General features: G+C 47.7%; 1 protein-coding gene across 2 annotated transcripts in view; it reads right to left on the bottom strand.

Annotated features, from left to right (window-relative positions):
• LOC119962748 (long-chain-fatty-acid--CoA ligase ACSBG2-like) overlaps positions 1-21,402 on the bottom strand; it is a 211,018-nt gene that overhangs the window by 24,125 nt on the left and 165,491 nt on the right. For both annotated transcript variants that reach the window (XM_038790762.1, XM_038790763.1), the window contains exon 13: positions 10,652-10,791. In XM_038790762.1, the coding sequence (XP_038646690.1) occupies positions 10,652-10,791 (140 nt within the window). The remainder of the gene's footprint in view (positions 1-10,651; positions 10,792-21,402) is intronic.

Genomic DNA, 21,402 nt, shown 5'->3' with positions numbered 1-21,402 from the left:
TTGTGCTTAAACAAAGGAGATTACAATGGGATGAGAGAAGAACTAGCCAAGGTAGACTGGGAGCTAAGACTTTATGGTGGAACAGTTGAGGAACAGTGGAGAACATTCCAAGCGATTTTTCACAGTGCTCGGCAAAGGTTTATACCATCAAAAAGGAAGGACGGTAGAAAGAGGGACAATCAACCATGGATATCTAAGGAAATAAGGGAGAGTATCAAATTGAAGGAAAAAGCACAAAAGTGGCAAAGATTAGTGGGAGACTAGAGGACTGGGAAATCTTTAGGGGGGCAACAGAAAGCTACTAAAAAAGCTATAAAGAAGAGTAAGATAGATTATGAGAGTAAACTTGCTCAGAATATAAAAACAGACAGTAAAAGTTTCTACAAATATACAAAACAAGAAAGAGTGGCTAAGGTAAATATTGGTCCTTTAGAGGATGAGAAGGGAGTTTTAATAATGGGAGATGAGGAAACGGCTGAGGAACTGAACAGGTTTTTTGGGTCGGTCTTCACAGTGGAAGACACAAATAACATGCCACTGACTGATAGAAATGAGGCTATGACAGGTGAGGACCTTGTGAGGATTGTTATCACTAAGGAGATAGTGATGGGCAAGCTAACGGGGCTAAAGGTAGACAAGTCTCCTGGCCCTGATGGAATGCATCCCAGAGTGCTAAAAGAGATGGCTAGGGAAATTGCAAATGCACTAGTGATAATTTACCAAAATTCACTAGACACTGGGGTGGTCCTGGCGGATTGGAAATTAGCAAACGTGACATCACTATTTAAAAAAGGAGGTAGGCAGAGAGCGGGTAATTATAGGCCAGTGAGCTTAACTTCGGTAGTAGGGAAGATGCTGGAATCTATCATCAAGGAAGAAATAGCGAGGCATCAGGATAGAAATTGTTCCATTGGGCAGACGCAGCATGGGTTCATAAAGGGCAGGTCGTGCCTAACTAATTTAGTGGAATTTTTTGAGGACATTACCAGTGCAGTAGATAACGGGGAGCCAATGGATGTGGTATGTCTGGATTTCCAGAAAGCCTTCGACAAGGTGCCACACAAAAGGTTGCTGCATCAGATAAAGTTCCATGGCATTAAGGGTAAAGTAGTAGCATGGATAGAGGATTGGTTAATTAATAGAAAGCAAAGGGTGGGGATTAATGGGTGTTTCTCGGGTTGGCAATCAGTAGCTAGTGGTGTCCCTCAGGGATCCGTGTTGGGCCCACAATTGTTCACAATTTATATAGATGATTTGGAGTTGGGGACCAAGGGCAATGTGTCCAAGTTTGCAGACGACACTAAGTTCAGTGGTAAAGCGAAAAGTGCAGAGGATACTGGAAGTCTGCAGAGAGATTTGGATAGGTTAAGTGAATGGGCTCGGGTCTGGCAGATGGAATACAATGTTGACAAATGTGAGGTTATCCATTTTGGTACGAATAACAGCAAACGGGATTATTATTGAAATAATAAAATATTAAAACATAGTGCACGAGTCACAGAAGGTTGGTTTACAGGTGCAATAGGTGGTTGAAGGCAAATGGAATTTTGTCCTACATTGCTAGAGGGATGGAGTTTAAGACTAGGGAGGTTATGCTGCAATTGTATAAGGTGTTAGTGAGGCCACACCTGGAGTATTGTGTTCAGTTTTGGTCTCCTTACTTGAGAAAGGACGTACTGGCACTGCAGGGTGTGCAGAGGAGATTCACTAGGTTAATCCCAGAGCTGAAGGGGTTGGATTATGAGGAGAGGTTGAGTAGACTGGGACTGTATTCATTGGAATTTAGGAGGATGAGGGGGGACCCTATAGAAACATATAAATTTATGAAGGGAATAGATAGGATAGATGCGGGCAGGTTGCTTCCACTGGCGGGTGACAGCAGAACTAGGGGGCATAGCCTCAAAATCAGGGGAAGTGGATTTCAGACTGAGTTTAGGAGGAACTTCTTCACCCAAAGTGTTGTGAATCTATGGAATTCCTTGCCCAGTGAAGCAGTAGAGGCGCCTTCATTAAATGTTTTTAAGATAAAGATAGATAGTTTTTGAAGAATAAAGGGATTAAGGGTTATGGCATTCGGGCCGGAAAGTGGAGCTGAGTCCACAAAAGATCAACCATGATCTCATTGAATGGCGGAGCAGGCTCGATGGACCAGATGGCCTACTGCTTCTCCTAGTTCTTATGTTCTTATTTTGAAAAACAGAATATAAGTAAGAGAATATAAAGAGGGTGGCACGCACAGAGGCACAATGGTTAACACTACTGCCTCACAACTCCAGGGATCCGGGTTCAATTCTGGCCTCGGGTGACTGTGGAGTTTGGGTTGGCATGGTGGCACAGTGGTTAGCACTGCTGCCTCACAGTGCCAGGGACCCGGGTTCAATTCCGGCCTCGGGTGACTGCCCGTGTAGAGTTTGCACTTTCTCCGCGTGTGTTTCCTCCGGGTGCCCTGGTTTCCCCCCATAGTTCAAAGCATGTTAGGTGGATCTGCCATGCTAAATTGCTCCTTAGTGTCCAAAAGGTTAGGTTGGGTTACAGGGATAGGGTGAATCATTGTACTTCGCAATCAATACAGGAAAAGAAAATCACCAGAGGGTATTTCTGTGCAGAGTCTGCATTTTCTCGTCCATGTCTGCGTGGGTTTCCTATGGGTTCTCTGGTTTCCTCCCAAAAGTCCCGAAAGACGTGCTTGTTAGGTGAGTTGGGTATTCTGAATTCTCACTCAGAGTACCCGAACAGACGCCCGAGTGTGCTGAACATGGGATTTTCACAGTAACTTCATTGCAGTGTTAATGTAAGTCTAATTGTGAAACCAGTAAAGATTATCAAAAATATTTTCAGAAAGGTTTCCACATTTGGAACGGTTTTCTACAAACCATCACATGTGTGTACAAATCAGCTGGTAATTCCAAAGCACAGAGCTCATTATCATTGATGAAATGAATGAACTGGTTCATTTCATCTTCAAAACTATTTGTGTCAATGTCCTCCCAGTAGAATTCACTTACTGCACTGACTTTTAGCACTGTCAAAAAGCATGCAAAATAAATCAAGTTTTCTCCAGATTCACTTCTACTTTGCAACTGCACCATTATTGTGTCACAAATAACATTAGTCAGTCTTAACGATGGTCTTCTCTTTCCCTTTTAATGTGATTTTATTGTCTCTAGGTTCATCGAAAATAACTTCCTGCATCTAGTACCCTTCTCATCATCAGAGGGTCCTAGATGTTTTGTTAATGTTAGTGCCTCTGCATCCACCGAGCTTTGGTCATTTCAAACGTCCATGACAAAACCATTAACTGAGGCTAACAATTGTGCAACATTCAATAAGGTTATATCAACATTTTGCAGCAATTTGCTGATGGCATTAATTCATTGAAGTAAACGGTTCCACAAGAGTAACACAGTAATATCATACATTTCAAATGTCTCTGCTAAGAATTTTGCTTCAGTTTTCACACATACATTTTCTGACTTTGTCTAATAAAGGTTTCCTTTATATCAGCAAAGTACATATTCAAAGCCAAAACCGCATCTGCCTGAGCAGACTACCTGGTGACACAAATTATTTTGATCGTCAAATGGTTTCCACTTGCCTGCTCCAAGTCTGATTGCATGGAAACCGGAAACAAGACATATACATTTAAAACAGTCAAAACAAAATGTGCAGTTCCCTTACAGGACTGGCTCCATGAAGGAGGCCATTCGGCCCATCGAGTCTTCACCGATCATTGGAAAGAGTACCGTGCCTAGGCCCATGCCCTGCCCCCTAGAACCCTGTCACCCCACCTAACATGCACATCTTTGGACTGCGGGAGGAAACCGGAGCACCCGGAGGGAATCCACGCAGACAGGGGGAGAAAGTGCAAACTCTACCCAGGCAGTCACCAGAGGCCAGAATTGAATCCGGGTCCTGGCACTGTGAGGCAGCAGTGCTAACCACTGTGCCACCATGCCAACCCAAACTCCACACAGTCACCCGAGGCCAGAACTGAACCCGGATCCTGGCACTGTGAGGCAGCAGTGCTAACCACTGTGCCACCATGCTGTTTCATATGGTAAATACACAAAGTGAATACATGTATATCAGGTGAAGCATACAGAACATAATGCTACAACAGTGGAGAGATCAGTTCAATCCATAAGAGGGCCATTCAAGAGTCTAGTGAAATCAGGGAAGAAGCCGTTTTTGAATCTATTAATGCACATTCTCAGACTTTTGTATCTTCTGCCCGATGGAAGAAGTTGGAAGAATGAATACGCTGAATGGGAGGGGTCTTTAATTATGCTGCCCGCTTTCTCCAGGCAGTGGGAGGTGTAGACAGGGTCAATGGATGGGAGATGGGTTCGCGTGATGGACTGGGTTGTGTTCATGACTGTAGTTTCTTACAGTCTTGGGCCGAGCAGTTGCCATACCAGGTTGTGATGCAGCCAGATAGGATGCTTTCTATGGAGCATCTGTAAAAATTGGTAAGAGTCAATGTGGACGTGCTGAATTTCCCTAGTTTTCTGAGCAAGTATAGGTGCTGTTGTGCTCATAGCATCGACATGGGTAGACCAGGACAGACTGCTGGTGATGTTTACACCTAGGAATTTGAAGCTATCAACCATCTCTACTTCAACACCATTGATGCAGACAGGGGCGTGCATGTCATTTCGCTTCCTGAAGTCAATAACCAGCTCCTTAAGTTTTGTTGATGTTAAGGGAGAGATTGTTGTCATTGCACCATGCTACTAGGTGCTCTCTCTCCTTTCTGTACTCTTGATTCATGATTATTTAAGATCCAATCCACTACGGTTGTTTCATCAGCAAACTTGTCGATGGAGTTAGAGCCGAATCTTTTCCACACAAGTTATGGGTGTATAGGGAGTATAGTGGGGGGCTAAGTACGCAGCATTGTGGGGCCCCGGTATTGAAGATTTTTGGGGAGGGTGTGTCGCTGTTTATCCTTACTGATTGTGGTCTATGGGTCAGGAAGTCAAGGATGCAGTTGCAGAGGGTGGAGCCAAGTCCTCAGTTTTGGAGCCAAGGAATGACTGGAACAAGGGATGGATGTAGACCTGGATATTTTCCTGCCATATTTTTGGCATTAACAAAACTCTTCCCACGGCAATGTCTGATATCCAAATGTAAATTTGCAATGATTTCTGAAACAGTTGTCTCGAGACACTTAGTGCGAGATTGCAGCTGGGCAAAACAAAGGAAATCGCTCAAAAACGTCACCATCGCTAGTCACAAATTAATGTTAATTGGTCCATATGACTCACATCTGGTGTTGAATCAGGGCCAGGAGGTTCAAAGGGAATGTGAGGAAAACATCTTCACCAGAGGTTGGGGAGGTCTCTGAAACTCACTGCTGAATTACTCTTGCTGTAGACCAAGATTTGTAATATGATATTAGATTATTTACTTGGTGGTTTTTGACTGGCGCAGACACGATGGGCCAAAGAGCCTTTTCAATGCTGTAGACCTCTATGACTGTGACAACAACACAGCCCAGTATTTTCCTCCAGTAAGAACACTCCCTTTGAAACTGAACTAATAACGCAAGATCAATTCTTCCAGATAATTTACATCTTTGAACGATTGCACACAGATTTAATATCAGCTTTGGAAGTTGCATGATCAGCAGGGTCTCTTCTCCAGTTACAGCACCCATCATCGAATGCTTGTTTCCCTTTACTAGGATCAGAGAGTAATTTGCGAATAACAGTAAACTGCCTTAGAGGTTTCCAAAAGAAATCAACCAATTTCTAATTTCAGTCATCCCATTTCTCTTCACCCTGAGAAAATGGGACTTAAGGCAACTTCTGACCTGTTTTAGACCTCCAACATAAAACACTTTCACCAAATTTTCCATATTACCCATGTTTTCTGGTTTATTTAATAGGAGATATTCTATTATACCCAGTAGAACAGATTTTGGCCATAAGGCAATATCTTCATCGTAGGTTTCCTCCCTCACATCAGAAAACAAATTTGCAAGATCGTTGTAGTTCCATTGTCATTTCAGAGTCCACTTCTTGTTCAACGTTTTCAGTGACGTGGTATCTCAGGAAATTGGCAAGTCTGAGTGATCAGACAATTCACCCACACTCTTGGATGAGGATGAATGTGCACTGCTCAATTCTTGAACTTTTTAAAGTAAAATGACAAACTTGTTTTTGCCCATCTTCATCCTCTTGCCTCACCTTGAAATTTTCTGTTTTTTGACTGCCAGATTGATGGTGTCACTTCACATTGCTAAAGAAACTGATCTTGATTCGAATTAAGTATCTGAAACAGCAGCATTTTGTACAGTCAATCCAACATTAGCAGCTTCAATTCAAGCTCTGCAAAAATTGGATCAATTTTTTAAACTATGACGCAGCAATTCTGGATTTCAAACAACAAGCTCTTTCTCTTCTCCTGCCCAATCCCCCCCTCACAAACTCTGCCTCTATGTGGACCCCCAATCCCACCATAAACTCTCCCTCCCTCCAAAATGCACACTGGTTCTAGACACTCTTCCTCCCTGCATGTCTGCAGCCCAACCCTCTCACACATTCTCCTTCCACCACACTCCCCCACCCTATCAGTCTCCCCCACCCCTCACCCTCTTCCGTTCTCACAATATCACTCACCTCCCTCACCTGAGGTCTTCACCTCACCTCACTCATCATCTCCTTGTAGTTAATGCTTGATTCAGTGCATCGCGCCTCGCTGTCATTGGCATGCCTTGGGTCGAGTCGCAAACCTGCTCGCCTTGCCTGCTTGGTGGTTGACCTCACCTTGTGGTGGCCTCCTTGCTATCGCTGGCCTGCCTGCCTTGCCTGTTCCTCCCCTTGGCAGCTGACCTCATCTCGTGGTGGCTTTCGGCACCCTCCTGGCCTGCCCTCAGCCCTGGGTCGAACCACCTCACCTCGCCTGCTGTTTTCCCTCGTGGTGGCTTTCGATGCATCACACCTCGCTGTTCTTGGCCTGCCCTGGGTCAAGTCGCAAACCTACTTGCCTTTCGCAAAAACAGTAAAACCTCAGAAACTCTCCCTCCTCATCTCTCTTTGTTCATCACGCACACCTCAAGATAACCGTTCGTACAATTCAGATCAGTGTTTTCCCATTTGTTTAGGCTCAACAATCAGAGTCTGATTTCGCTCTGCATTGCCTGCCTGCTGACAGGCTGAACCAATCAGCAAATACAGGGGAATCAAGCCCTAATTGGATGCCCAGTGTACCAGCTGCCGCCCAGGCATGGTGTGCTTCATTGTAAATCTGCCTCTGCGAAAGACTCACATTGAATGTATATTTGTGTGGTGCTTCCATACAATTATGAAAGCACACCTGGAGGATTACCCACAGTTCCAGAACCCTTACCCAAGGGAGGGTATAGATTAATGTCAGGGATCAGGGGATTGGCCTATGAGGCGAGAGTGAGGAAATCAGTCCTATATCCCTTAGAGTTCAGAGCTGATCTCATTGAAATATATCACATCGTAAGGGGATTGGCATGACGGATGCTGGGATGATATATGCTCTGTTGGGAAGTCTAGAACTGCAGTCAGTCTCAGAATAAACGGTCAGCCATATAGGACCGAGAAGTTGAGAAATTTGTTCACTCAAAAGGTTTGTTACCTTTGGAATTCTTTACCCAAATGGTTGCAGATGCTCAACTGTTTAATAGATTCAGGAATCCAGGAAGGTAGAAGAATTGAGGTAAACCTTTTGATAAGGTCCCACTCGGGTTAGTAAATTAAATTAGAGCACATAGGATTGGGGGAACTATACTAGTGGGGATTGAGAATTTGTTAATAGACAGAAAATAGAGAGTAGGAGTAAAAAAAGATCATTTTCAGGATGAAAGTTACTAGTGGGTTATTGCAAATAGCAGTACTAAGTCGACAGCTGTTCACAATGTATACAAAAGATTTGGATGTGGGGACCAATAGTAATATTTCTAAATTTACTGATGATACCAAACTGTGTCAAACACGAGTTATCAGGAGAATGCAAAGAGTTTTTAAAGAGGATTTGGATAGGCTAAGTGAATGGGCTAGAAAATGGTAGATGGAATAGAATGGGAATAAACATGAAGTTGTTCACTTTGGCACATTCAGCAAAGGCAGAATATTTCTTAAATAGTGAGGGGTTGGGAAGTGCATGCAGATGCAGCAAGAAATAAGAAGGTATGTGAATTTCATCACAAGGGGATTTGAGTACAGTAATGAATGCTGTCAGTTATATAGGGGTAAGTTTTCTGGTCCCACCCACTATGGAAATGGTTGCAGGCGGAACGGAAAATGTGATGGAGCATTTAACGGGCCGTGATGAATCTTTAGAATTCTCCAACCGAGAGAGCTGTGAAGCTCAACCATTGAGTATGTTCAAGACAGAAAACAATAAATCTCTGGAGACTAATGACGTTAAGGGATATGGAGATAATGCAGGACCATGGCATTGAGGTAGATTATCAATCATGAGGTAATTTTTTAGAACATAGAACATAGAACAGTACAGCACAGAACAGGCCCTTGATGTTGTGCTGAGCATTGTCCGGAACCAAGATCAAGCTATCCCACACCCTGTCATTCAGGTGTGCTCCATGTGCCTGTCCAATAACCGCTTGAAAGTTCCTAAGGTGTCCAATTCCACTATCACAGTAGGCAGTCCATTCCACACCCTAACCACTCTCCGAGTAAAGAACCTACCTCGGACATCCCTCCTATATCTCCCACCCTGAACCTTATAGTTATGCCCCCTTGTAAGAGCAACACCCTCCTGAGGAAACAGTCTCTGAATGTCCACTCTATCTATCCCCCTCATCATCTTATAAACCTCTCATCCTCCTCCGCTCCAAAGAGAAAAGCCCTAGCTCTCTCAACCTTTCCTCACAAGACCAGGCAGCATCCTGGTAAATCACCTTTGCACCTTTTCCAATGCTTCCTCATCCTTCCCATAGTGAGGTGACCAGAACTGCACACAATACTCCAAATGTGGTCTCACTCGGGTCATGTACAGTTGCAGCATAACCCCGCGGCTCTTAAACTCAAGCCCCCTGTTAATAAACGCTAACACAGTATAAGCCTTCTTCACGGCTCTATAGAACATAGAACAGTACAGCACAGAACAGGCCCTTCGGCCCTCAATGTTGTGCCGAGCAATGATCACCCTACTTAAACCCACGTAACCCGTATACCCGTAACCCAACAATCCCCCCATTAACCTTACACTACGGGCAATTTAGCATGGCCAATCCACCTAACCCGCACATCTTTGGACTGTGGGAGGAAACCGGAGCACCCGGAGGAAACCCACGCACACACGGGGAGGACGTGCAGACTCCACACAGGCAGTGACCCAGCCGGGAATCGAACCTGGGACCCTGGCGCTGTGAAGCATTGATGCTAACCACCATGCTACCGTGAGGCCCCCTATCTACTTGAGTGGCAACCTTCAGAGATCTGTGGACATGAACCCCAAGAACTCTCTTTTCCTCCACATTCCTCAGAACACTGCCGTTGACCCTGTAATCCACATTCAAATTATTTCTACGAAAATGAATCACCTCGCACTTATCAGGGTTAAACTCCATCTGCCATTTTTCGGCTCAGCTCTGCACCCTATCAATGTCTCTTTGCAGCCTACCACAGCCCTCCACCTCATCCACTACTGCACCAATCTTGGTGTCATCAGCAAATTTACTGACCCACCCTTCAGCCCTCTCCTCCAAGTCATTGATAAAAATCACCAATAGCAGAGGACCCAGCACTGATCCCTGTGGTACACTGGTCTCCAGTCTGAAAATTTTCCATCCACCACCACCCTCTGTCTCTGTGATAGTCAGTTACTTATCCAATTGGCCAAATTTCCCTCTATCCCACACCTCCTTACTTTCTTCATAAGCCGACATGGGAGAACCTTATCAAACACCTTACTAAAATCAATGTATACGACATCAACTGCTCTTCCTTCATCTACAGACTTAGTTACCTCCTCAAAGAACTCAATCAAATTTGTGAGGCAAGACTTACCCTTCACGAATCCATGTTGACTATCCCGGATTAAGCTGCATCTTTTCAAATGGTCATAAATCCTATCCTTCAGGACCTTTTCCATTAACTTACCGACCACCAAAGAAAGACTAACCGGCCTATAATTACCAGGGTCATTCCTACTCCCTTTCTTGAACAGAGGAACAACATTCGCCACTCTCCAGTAATGGACTAGAGGAACAGGCTCAATGGACCAAATGGCCTACTCCTGTTCCTATATTCCTAAACCAACCATTGAACAACAATGGAGACCTCAATGGACCAAACGGCCTTTTCCTACTCCTATATTTATGTTCATGAGGTTGTAGTCCAGCACCCCAAGCAGTTTATTTGTGAGGTCCAACTCAGAGGTCAGAAGTCAAATATCGTAACCTCAAGCAACATTCATGCTCAACTTCCCTCATTAAACAATGCTTTGCCTAATATTGTGGAACAAAAAGAATAATGCTCTTTGGCATTATTGTGTGGAGGTTCTTGCATTAACATCCATCACTTAATCACAAGGACAACAACAAGGACAATGGAAACACTCATGATTTGGTGCCCCACAAAAGAAGAGTAAAGAATTGGAACATCCAATATTCACAGGTAAAGTGTGTTAGAATCTGCAAAATGACACTTACCTTCAGAGTGAGAAGCATGGAGAGAAATTTCCTTTTATCACCAATAAGCATGGCATTGCTGATGATTGGTAGTTTTGATTTAACAGAATCCTCAATGGGGATTGGAGCTATGTTCTCTCCACCAGCTGTGATGATCAACTCTGCAATAATAGAATGGAAAGTCACAGATACAGCAAGTCCTCATTTTAAGATGTGGTTGTGTTCATGTAAATCGTGATTTTAAGTGACAATAACTTCAAGACATCATGGGTCCCCATAGGAGTCATGGTTAAAGTTGCAGGTAGGTTCTGTCAGACATTTCTTGGTCAGAAAAAAAATGTACAAGTTAAATTACTGTACCAGTTGTGTGCAGCACTGTGCAATCCTAACTGAAATAACTTGCAAAATAAAATGAATAACTAAATACAAAATCAATCCTGTATAAATTCAAATTGGATATCAGTCACTCGCCTCAATGTTTCAAAACATCCGATTTCAATGCTAGGCTGATGACTTTTCTTTGCAGCAGGAGGTACATACCCAGTACTTGCTAGGCATTTCTGGCTCATATTTTTGAAAGTAAAATTACTTGTCCTAAAATTCATCTGGTTCACTAATGTCCTTTAGGAAAGGAAATCTGCCATCCTTACCTCTTCTGGCCTACATGCGACTGCAGTTCAACAGCGATGTGGTTGACTCCTAAATGCCCTCTGAAATGGCCCAGCAAGCCACTCAGCTCAAGGGAAATTAGGGATGGGCAATTAATGATGGCCCAGCCAGCGAAACCCACATCTCATGAATGAATTAAAACAAAATCTCTGGCAGTGAGCATGATGGTATTGCATTACACACAGCGTAGGAAATTATTTCCTGAGAGTGCAAATTCGACTTCCGGTTGCGGCTATGACCAGCTAAGTCGCACGTTTGGCTGCTCCTGCTACAAAGGTGTTTTCGGGCCGATTGGAGGGCCCCAACGGCGCTGTAAGGACAAATCCCGGTGGGGGAAGGCTCCCTGAAGAGAACCAGACCAACTTTATGGTCGGTACCCGGAGTGGGGTGGTAAAGAAAGCAACAGCAGCTCCCAAAAAAAAGCGGGGGAAGAAGACCAAAATGGCGGCCGGTGGCGCACCCGAGGAATGGAGGAAATGGGCGGAGGAGCAGCAGGCCGCTCTCCTGCGCTTCTTTACGGAGCTGAAAATGGAGCTCTTGGAGTCAATGAATGCGACGACCACCAGGCTGATGGGAGCCCAGGCGACCCAAGAGGCGTCGATTCGGGAGCTGCAACAGGAGATGACTGTGAGGGAGGAGGAGGCCACGGTCCTCGTGGGAAAGGTAGAGGTGCACGAGGCACTCCACCTGAAATGGCAGAGCCGTTTTGAGGAGCTGGATACCCGAATGAGGCGGAAGAACCTGAGGATCTTGGGCCTGGCAGAAGGCCTGGAGGGGTCAGACCTCCCGGGATATGTAGCAGAAATGCTGAGCTCCCTGATGGGGGCAGGGGCCGTCCCTTCGCCCCTGGAGCTGGAAGAGGCCTACAGGGTCATGGCTAGGAGGCCAAGAGCAAATGAGCCCCCGAGGGCGGTGCTGGTGCGGTTCCAGCGACTCAGCGACCGTGAGAGAGTGCTGGAGTGGGCCAAGAGGGAAAGGAGCAGCAAGTGGGAGAATTCGACGGTGAGGGTCTACCAGGACTGGAGTGCGGAGGTGGCAAAGCGGCGGGCCCGGTACAACCGGACGAAGGCGGTGCTACATGCAAAACGGATCAGGTTCGGAATGCTGCAGCCAGCGCGCTTGTGGGTCACCTACAGGAACCAACACCACTATTTTGAGTCCCCAGAGGAGGCGTGGGCCTTTGTACAGGAAGAGAAACTGGACTCGAATTAGACCCAGGGGATACTTGGCGGCCGTAGCCGCTCGGGTACTTTCTGCTGAATTCTTTGTTTGGATTTTGAACTCTTGCTGTGGTTTTTCTTCTGATGTTTTTTCCCCCTTTGCCAATTTCCCTTAGTTATGGTTATTGTGGTTATTCATGGTTATTTATGGTTATTTATGCTGTTTGGTAGAGGGCGACTGTTAAGTACATTGTTATTTGTTATTTATCTGTTATTTATAATGTTAAGTTGGGGAGGTGGGACGGGGGGGAGAGCAGATCGGGGATATGGGTTCCTAGGGGGGGTTCTTTTACAGGCATGGACGGGGACGGGGGTGGAACTGAAGATGGCGGGGTGGGGTGTGGCAGGGCGAAAGCGCGGGCTTTCCTCTGTTTTCCCGCGCGCGGGGCAGAGGAGGGGGGGAGGGGAGGAGTGCGGGGCGTGGCTAGCAATGGCGACCTTTCCCGCGCTGGAGCGGGGCCAGGGAGGAGTGGCAAGGGGGGGGGAGGCCCCCCCCCCGAGCCGGGGGGAGTCGGAGTGTGGCAGGAGCAGCCGGGTCAGCGTGAACCAGCTGACTTACGGGAGTACAATGGAGGGTACATCGCGGCTAGGAGGGGTCCTAGCCTGGGGGTGGGGGGGGGAGGGGGGTTAGGGAGGGATACCGGGTTGCTGCTGAAAAGACCAGAAACGGGAAGTGGAGGGCTGGAGAGGTGGGGGGAGGGGGACATCGCCATGGGGAGCGGGTCAGAAGGGAAGGGTCGACCCGGGGCGAGCAGGGAACAGGACATGGCTAATCGGCAGGGGAAGGGGGCGGGTCGTCCCGCGACCCGGCTGATCACTTGGAACGTGAGGGGGTTGAATGGGCCGGTCAAGAGATCAAGGGTATTCTCACACCTGAAGGGACTGAAGGCTGATGTAGCAATGTTACAGGAGACCCATTTGAAGGTAGTGGACCAGGTTCGCCTGAGAAGGGGGTGGGTGGGACAGGTGTTCCACTCTGGATTGGACGCAAAGAACCGGGGGGGTGGCGATTCTGGTGGGAAAGAGGGTGTCGTTCGTGGCGGAGGAGGTGGTGGCGGATAAGGAGGGTAGGTATGTGATGGTGAAGGGTAAGCTGCAGGGGGAGAAAGTGGTGATGGTCAACGTATATGCCCCGAACTGGGATGACGCGGGTTTTATGAGGCGCCTATTGGGCCTCATTCCGGGACTGGAGGCAGGGGGCTTGATCATGGGGGGGGGACTTTAACACAGTGCTGGACCCCGGGCTAGACAGATCGAGCTCAAGGACCAATAGGAGGCCGGCAGCGGCAGAAGTGCTGAGGGGGTACATGGAGCAGATGGGAGGAGTAGACCCATGGAGGTTTGGTAGGCCGAGGGCGAGGGGGTATTCCTTTTTCTCCCACGTCCATAGAGTGTACTCCAGAATCGATTTCTTCGTGTTGAGCAGGGGGCTGATCCCGAGGGTACGGGAAGCTGAGTACTCGGCCATTGCGATCTCTGATCATGCACCGCATTGGGTGGATGTGGAAATGGGGGAGGCGCGGGACCAGCGCCCGCTGTGGCGGCTGGATGTGGGGCTGTTAGCGGACGACGAGGTGTGTAAAAGGGTCCGGAAGAGCATTGAAAGCTATCTGGACTTGAATGACACGGGTGAGGTGCAGGTGGGGATGGTCTGGGAGGCCCTGAAGGCAGTGATCAGGGGAGAGCTGATCTCCATAAGGGCGCACAGAGAAAGAAAGGAGAGGCAGGAGAGGGAGAGGCTGGTGGGGGAGCTATTGGAAGTGGATAGGAGATATGCGGAGGCACCAGAGGAGGGGCTGCTGGGAGAACGACGCAGCCTGCAGGTCAAGTTCGACCTGCTGACCACCAGGAAGGCAGAGACGCAGTGGAGAAGGGCACAGGGCGCGGTCTATGAGTATGGGGAAAAGACGAGCAGGATGCTGGCACACCAGCTTCGCAAACGAGATGCGGCTAGGGAGATTGGGGGAGTGAAGGAGAGGGGCGGGAAGGTAGTGCAGAAGGGGCAAGAAGTGAACGGGGTCTTCAGGGATTTTTACAAGGAGTTGTATCGGTCTGAGCCGCCGACGAGGAGAGGGGGAATGGAGGACTTCCTAAACAAATTGAGGTTCCCAAGGGTCCAGGAGGGGCTGGTAGAAGGGCTGGGGGCGCCAATAGGGCTAGAGGAGCTAGTCAAGGGAATAGGTCAGATGCAAGCGGGGAAGGCGCCGGGGCCAGATGGGTTCCCGGTGGAATTCTATAAGAAAAATGTGGACTTGGTGGGACCGGTACTGGTACGAGCCTTTAATGAGGCGCGAGAGGGGGGGGTTCTGCCCCCGACAATGTCGCAGGCTCTGATCTCCCTGATATTGAAGCGGGATAAAGACCCCGTGCAGTGCGGGTCCTACAGGCCTATCTCGCTTCTGAACGTGGATGCCAAGTTGCTGGCAAAGATCCTGGCAGCTAGAATAGAGGATTGTGTGCCAGGGGTAATCCATGAGGACCAGACGGGGTTCGTGAAGGGGCGGCAGCTCAACACGAACGTGCGGAGATTGCTGAATGTAATTATGATGCCGGCAGTGGAGGGGGAGGCTGAGATAGTGGTAGCGCTGGACGCGGAGAAGGCATTCGATAGGGTGGAGTGGGAGTACCTGTGGGAGACGTTGGAACGGTTTGGGTTTGGGGAAGGGTTTATTAAGTGGGTGAAGTTGCTCTACTCGGCCCCGACGGCGAGTGTAGTGACAAACGGGAGGAGGTCGGAGTATTTCGGGCTCCACCGAGGGACCAGGCAGGGATGTCCCCTATCCCCCCTACTTTTCGCACTGGCGATTGAACCGTTGGCGATGGCACTGAGGGGTTCAGGGGGGTGGAGAGGACTGACTAGGGGAGGGGAGGAACATCGAGTATCGCTGTATGCGGATGATCTACTGCTGTACGTGGCAGACCCAGAAGGGGGAATGCCGGAGATAATGGAACTATTAGCAGAGTTTGGGGACTTCTCGGGGTACAAACTAAATTTGGGCAAAAGCGAGGTTTTTGTGATACACCCGGGGGACCAGGGAGAGGGTATTGGGAGACTCCCCTTCAAGCGAGCAGGAAAGAGCTTTAGGTACTTAGGGGTGCAGGTGGCAAGGAACTGGGGGACCCTCCACAAGTTGAACTTTTCCAGGCTGGTGGAACAGATGGAGGAGGAATTTAAGAGGTGGGACATGGTACCGTTGTCGCTGGCGGGGAGGGTGCAGTCAATCAAAATGACGGTCCTCCCAAGGTTCTTGTTTTTATTTCAGTGCTTGCCCATCTTCCTCCCTAGGGCCTTCTTCAAAAAGGTGACGAGTAGCATCATGAGCTACGTGTGGGCGCATGGCACCCCAAGGGTGAGGAGGGTCTTTTTGGAGCGGAGTAGGGACAGTGGAGGGCTGGCACTGCCCAATCTCTCGGGGTACTACTGGGCGGCAAATGTGTCAATGGTGCGCAAGTGGATGATGGAAGGGGAGGGGGCAGCTTGGAAACGATTGGAGAGGGCGTCCTGTGGCAACACAAGCCTGGGGGCCCTAGTAACGGCACCATGGCCGCTCCCCCCCACGAGGTACACCACGAGCCCGGTGGTGGCGGCCACCCTCAAGATATGGGGGCAGTGGAGGCGACATAGGGGGGAAATGGGAGGTCTGTTGGCGGCGCCAATAAGAGGGAACCATAGATTCATCCCGGGGAACATCGACGGGGGATTTCAGAGCTGGTACAGGGTGGGCATACGGCAGCTGAAGGACCTGTTTATAGAGGGGAGGTTTGCGAGCCTGGGAGGGCTGGAGGAGAAGTTTGAGCTCCCCCCGGGAAACATGTTCAGATATCTACAAGTGAAGGCATTTGCTAGGCGGCAGGTGGAGGGGTTTCCCCTGCTCCCCAGTAAGGGGGCGAGTGATAGGGTGCTCTCGGGGGTCTGGGTCGGAGGGGGGAAGATATCAGACATCTACAAGATAATGCAGGAGGCGGAAGCAGCATCAGGGGAGGAACTGAAAGCCAAGTGGGAAGGGGAGCTGGGAGAGCAGATAGAAGACGGGACGTGGGCGGATGCACTGGAGAAGGTCAACTCTTCCTCCTCGTGTGCGAGACTGAGCCTCATTCAATTTAAGGTGCTGCATAGAGCTCACATGACGGGGACAAGGATGAGCCGGTTCTTTGGGGGTGAGGACAGGTGTGTCAGATGTCTGGGAAGCCCAGCGAACCATGTGCATATGTTCTGGGCATGTCCGGTGCTGGAAGGGTTCTGGAAGGGGGTGGCAAGGACGGTGTCGAAGGTGGTGGGGTCCAGGGTCAAACCAGGATGGGGGCTTGCGATCTTTGGGGTCGGGGTAGAACCGGGGGTACAGGAGGCTAGGGAGGCCGGAATACTGGCCTTTGCGTCCCTAGTGGCTCGACGAAGGATATTAATTCAATGGAAGGACGCGAGGCCTCCAAGCGTTGAAACTTGGATTAATGATATGGCTAGCTATATTCAGCTAGAAAGGATCAAATTTGCCCTGAGAGGGTCGGTACAGGGATTCGCCAGGCGGTGGCAACCTTTCCTTGACTTTTTAGATCAGAGATAGACGTTCGGGGTCGTGGCAGCAGCAACCCGGGGGGGGGGGGGGGGGGGGGGGGGGGGGGGGGGGGGGGAGGGGGGGGCAGCAAGGGCCGTGGGGGGACATGCACGACTGTAACGCGGGCAAGTCTGCTCGCTGCTCATGTCTGAAACTGTAGGCTGCCTTGTTTGTTAAGGTTGCCTGGGGGGGGGGGGGGGGGGGGGAGGACTGGTGCGCGCGAGAGGGCGGGCGAGGGAGGGACATTTGCCTAGAGGGATTGTGTTGTAAATAATTTAAAAATTAGTAGGGGTAAATGTTTGTATGGAAAAACTCTTTCAATAAAAATTATTTAAAAAAAAAAAAGAGAGTGCAAATTCAGTCCTCAACTTCTGTGACTTCTGAATGAAAGCAGAGATAAAATGGATGCCAACAAACACACACCTGGTATGTTTTCATAACATGGGGCCACATGTAAATAGTCAAACAGTACGGTAGTGGTAACCGATTACTGGGGGCCCAATGTTAACAGGCCTCGTAGCTGTATATATTTCCTATGTATTCAGACCTGATTACTCGGTTTTCCCTTTCATCATCTTATTTTTTTCTGTTTGTATACTTTTTATTCTTTTGCCTTTCTGCAATGTTGTCACAATCAAATGCAAAAACCAAGAAAAATATGTATTTTTAAATGGAGGCCATAAAATTTGCACAATTCCTTTTGCTCTTCTCAGCAGGTTAACAGCACTACTGGAATATATGGGCCAGACCTAGATTTCATAAATTGGCTCAGCCGTCCACTCAACGTATGGGCCACGGATGGGCAATAGTTTTCTCCCGGGAGGCTGGGGGGCACACCAGAATTTTGATGTGCCTTCACATGCCGTATATCTGTTTTGTAACAAAAGTACGTCACCATTTAAAAAGATACTTTAAATATGTGAAGAGGGAAGTCTCTCGTGGGCACCAAAAAGGGAGGTGAAGTCAGGTGTCTTCTCTGTTGTAATATTGAGCACTGCTACAAGGTGATCATCACCGATGGTGGATATGTTCTTTGATTTATCGAATTTCATGACAGAAAAGATTTACTCCCAGAAGCAAATTTTGGGCATGAGCTCTGTTCTTTGGGAAGTGTTCACAGAGGTGCGCAAAACCTTGGATGTGGTGCTGATTTGAATCGCAAGGAATAAGTCAGACTGCAAGTCTATAAGCTCAAGTCGGATGTCACTTGGAGCGTGGTCGACATTGCATGTGAAAGGGGAGGAGATCAAAGCCACGTCATCTTCTAGCTCCCCAAAACCCTCGTTGCGGCAGGAAAATTCAGCATGCAAAGCAAGCGGTAGGAACATATATATTTTCAGGTTCTGATCAGATATTGTTGCAAAGTGGGCAAGTGTGTGAACTTCCTGTCTTTAATTTGATGGGGATAAAAATAACAACTTTGTCATGAAGGCCTCAACAAGGGAATGCCCGTCATGAACAAAACGCCTCTTTCCTTATTCACCTTACAAATCAATCTCTACTTTCAGGTTTCATACATTTTTCAGAGCTTTCCCCAAACTAAACTATTATTTGTATGGTAGAGAACATCCATGCACTCCGACTTAGACTCCTCTAACAAAGAGACAAAGTGCCTGTGGTTTAATGCTCTTGCTCTCGAAAAGTTGATGAATTTTGCAACTGTGTCCACGACAGTGTTTAGTTTCAGAACACCACTGCAGAGAACCTCTTGGTGAATAATGCAGTGCAGAAAAATGATTTTCTCCTCTGGATCAGTTTCTTTCAGGAACAGCAAGGGTCCCAACACTGAACCCTGGGGAACTCCACTGCAGACCTTTCTCCAATCTGAAAAACAACCATTTTTCACTGCTCTCTGTTCCTTGACACTCAACCAATTTCTTATTCAAGAGCCTACTTTCCCCTTTATTCCACGAGTTCAGATTTTGCTCACAGGTCTGTTGAGTGTCATCGTATCAAATGCTTTTTAAAAATCCATATGCACCACATCAACAGCATTGCCCTTATCAACTTTCTTAGTTACCTCCTGAAAAATCTCCAGTTAAACATGATCATCCCTTAATGAATTTTTATGCTTCATTATACATATACATTGCTACATTTGAATCCACAACTAAATATAAGAACTTCCTTACACACTTCATTGGGCTTCATTCCGCACTCAAATTCACCTTTGAAATGGAGCAATCAAATGAGCTCCCTTTGCTAGAAGTGCTAGTTGAGAAAAGTCAATGGGTTCTGTACTACTGACCATGTAAACCCACCTTCACTGGTAAATTTACTCTGTGATTCCAACAGTTCCACGTGCTTCAAGATTGGCCTAATTGGCAATCTCATAAATAGGGCTTGAGCCATTTGCTTGCTGTCCAAGCTTGATGTTGCAATAGGGCACGTCAAAGGCATCCTGTGGGGTAATAGCTACTCTGATCAGATCATTGTTTGTTGACTTCGTGCAAACCCACGAATGGGCCTTAGGCCACCACTTTTAGTGCTAAAAAGTGCCATTCTACCTCAGATTACCCTGGAAGGGAAAGGCACCTCACAAATCTGAGCAGCAGGTGAAGCTAGCTGTTTCATGTTGCTACTATGCAGTAGCAATACGAGTGATTTCCTTCACTATCGGGATACTGCCATCGAGCCAAAAAGATGTTCTACCTAACACACAAATGAGTAATGTTCAGTGCTAGTGTGATACCCATACATCCCAATAATTGATGGATCATATCAAACAGTACACCCCTTTAGCTGTTCTCAACTAACCCGTGCTTATAAAACACAAAATATAAAATGGGATTTTTTTTGGCCATTCTCGCCACCGGGATCTCTGGACCACCAAAGTTGATCCTAGCCATGGGTTCCCTAGCAGTGGGATTGGATAGCCATGGCAACTGCCATTGACTTTGGCAGGACTGAAAGATCCCACCAGTGACCAATAGTGAGTAGCCTCCACCACAGGAAATCAGGCTATAGGGGGAGGGGGTAACTGACAAATTCCAACCATAGTGTCCAACATTAGATCTGATTCCACAATTGGACAACACTTACTAAACAATCCGAATTGTGCCAGGAATACACTGATTATACACAGTTGGACTCTGTGGCTCACTTATTGCTTGCTAGAAGCCACAAATATTCACACAAGGCCCTGCCCCTTGCAAACAGAAACAAAAGGAACAAATCCACAAATGACGCTTTTTCAATTGAACAACAGTTTGCAGAATAGCCATTCCCTGGTTCATTCCCCATTGAAATGCTTTGACCAATCAAATTGGCTAGACTGGTTTGAAACTGAAACATAAACTTGGCAGTTAACAGCCAATGGTTCTCTGTGCACTCTTCATGACAACCAGAGTCCATTTTTAACCCAAAGAGTCCTCTTCTCACACAGTACAAATTGTTGTTCCCTTTACTGATGGTTTATCTTGTGCAGCTGCCCTTGAAAGCTGCAATATGAAAGCTTTCATAGCATGTCTCTTTTTTCAATAAAACTCAAGTTCTGTACTACAATTGACTATTTGTATCCCGAGGTGACTATGCTACTGAGCCCCCAACCCCACTGGACCCTCTGGCTACCCATCCACAACCCTAAATTGCCCAATCACCTCCCCGTCTAAACCCCTCCCTCCCTCCCCCCCCCCCCCCAAACACTGGGCTACCTCAGACTAACCCCCAAACACCTCCAACCCCTCAACTACCCCACCAACCCAATTCCCTTCCGACCCAACCAACCATCCACTCATTGTCTACCCCGTCGTCTGAAACAACTACCCCCAAGCCCACAAGGAGCCACTCTACCTCTTTATCTACTTACCTGCCACTCTACTCCCTCACACACTTACCTGCCACCCTAACCACTCACAAACTAAACTGACACTACCTGCTTTGTGTGCTCTTGGCATGATTGCTGGTATGTGCGACGTGTCTTCCCTAGAAAGACTGTAATCTTACTCTGGGAGGTGCTTTAAACTGGTTTATTTACATAATATACAAGATAGGTTGCAGATTAGGTATGTCTCTCCTAAGGGTTCCATTCCGAAAGTCCAGCACATGACTGCTGATATCACTGACACATGACTGCATCACTCATTCTACAAACCCATTACACTACCACTTCACTCCCTTAGCTGCCACCCTCCCCACCTCAGTCGCTTACCTTCCACCCTATCCCATCACCCACCCTCCTGCCAACCTACCTCCCACTCCCTCATTCCAACCCTTCATTTTCCAGGTGCCCCCCCCCCCCCCACCATCCGCCACCCTACCCTCTCACCCCATCACTTTCCTTCTCACCCACTTACCTAACACACTTAACTTCTCTCCAAGTAACAGAGTT

This window comes from Scyliorhinus canicula, chromosome 3, assembly GCF_902713615.1.
Source record: "Scyliorhinus canicula chromosome 3, sScyCan1.1, whole genome shotgun sequence".
NCBI classification, from domain to species: domain Eukaryota; kingdom Metazoa; phylum Chordata; class Chondrichthyes; order Carcharhiniformes; family Scyliorhinidae; genus Scyliorhinus; species Scyliorhinus canicula.
Note: the sequence above shows the minus strand (reverse complement) of the source record. Positions and strands in the feature narration are given on the sequence as shown.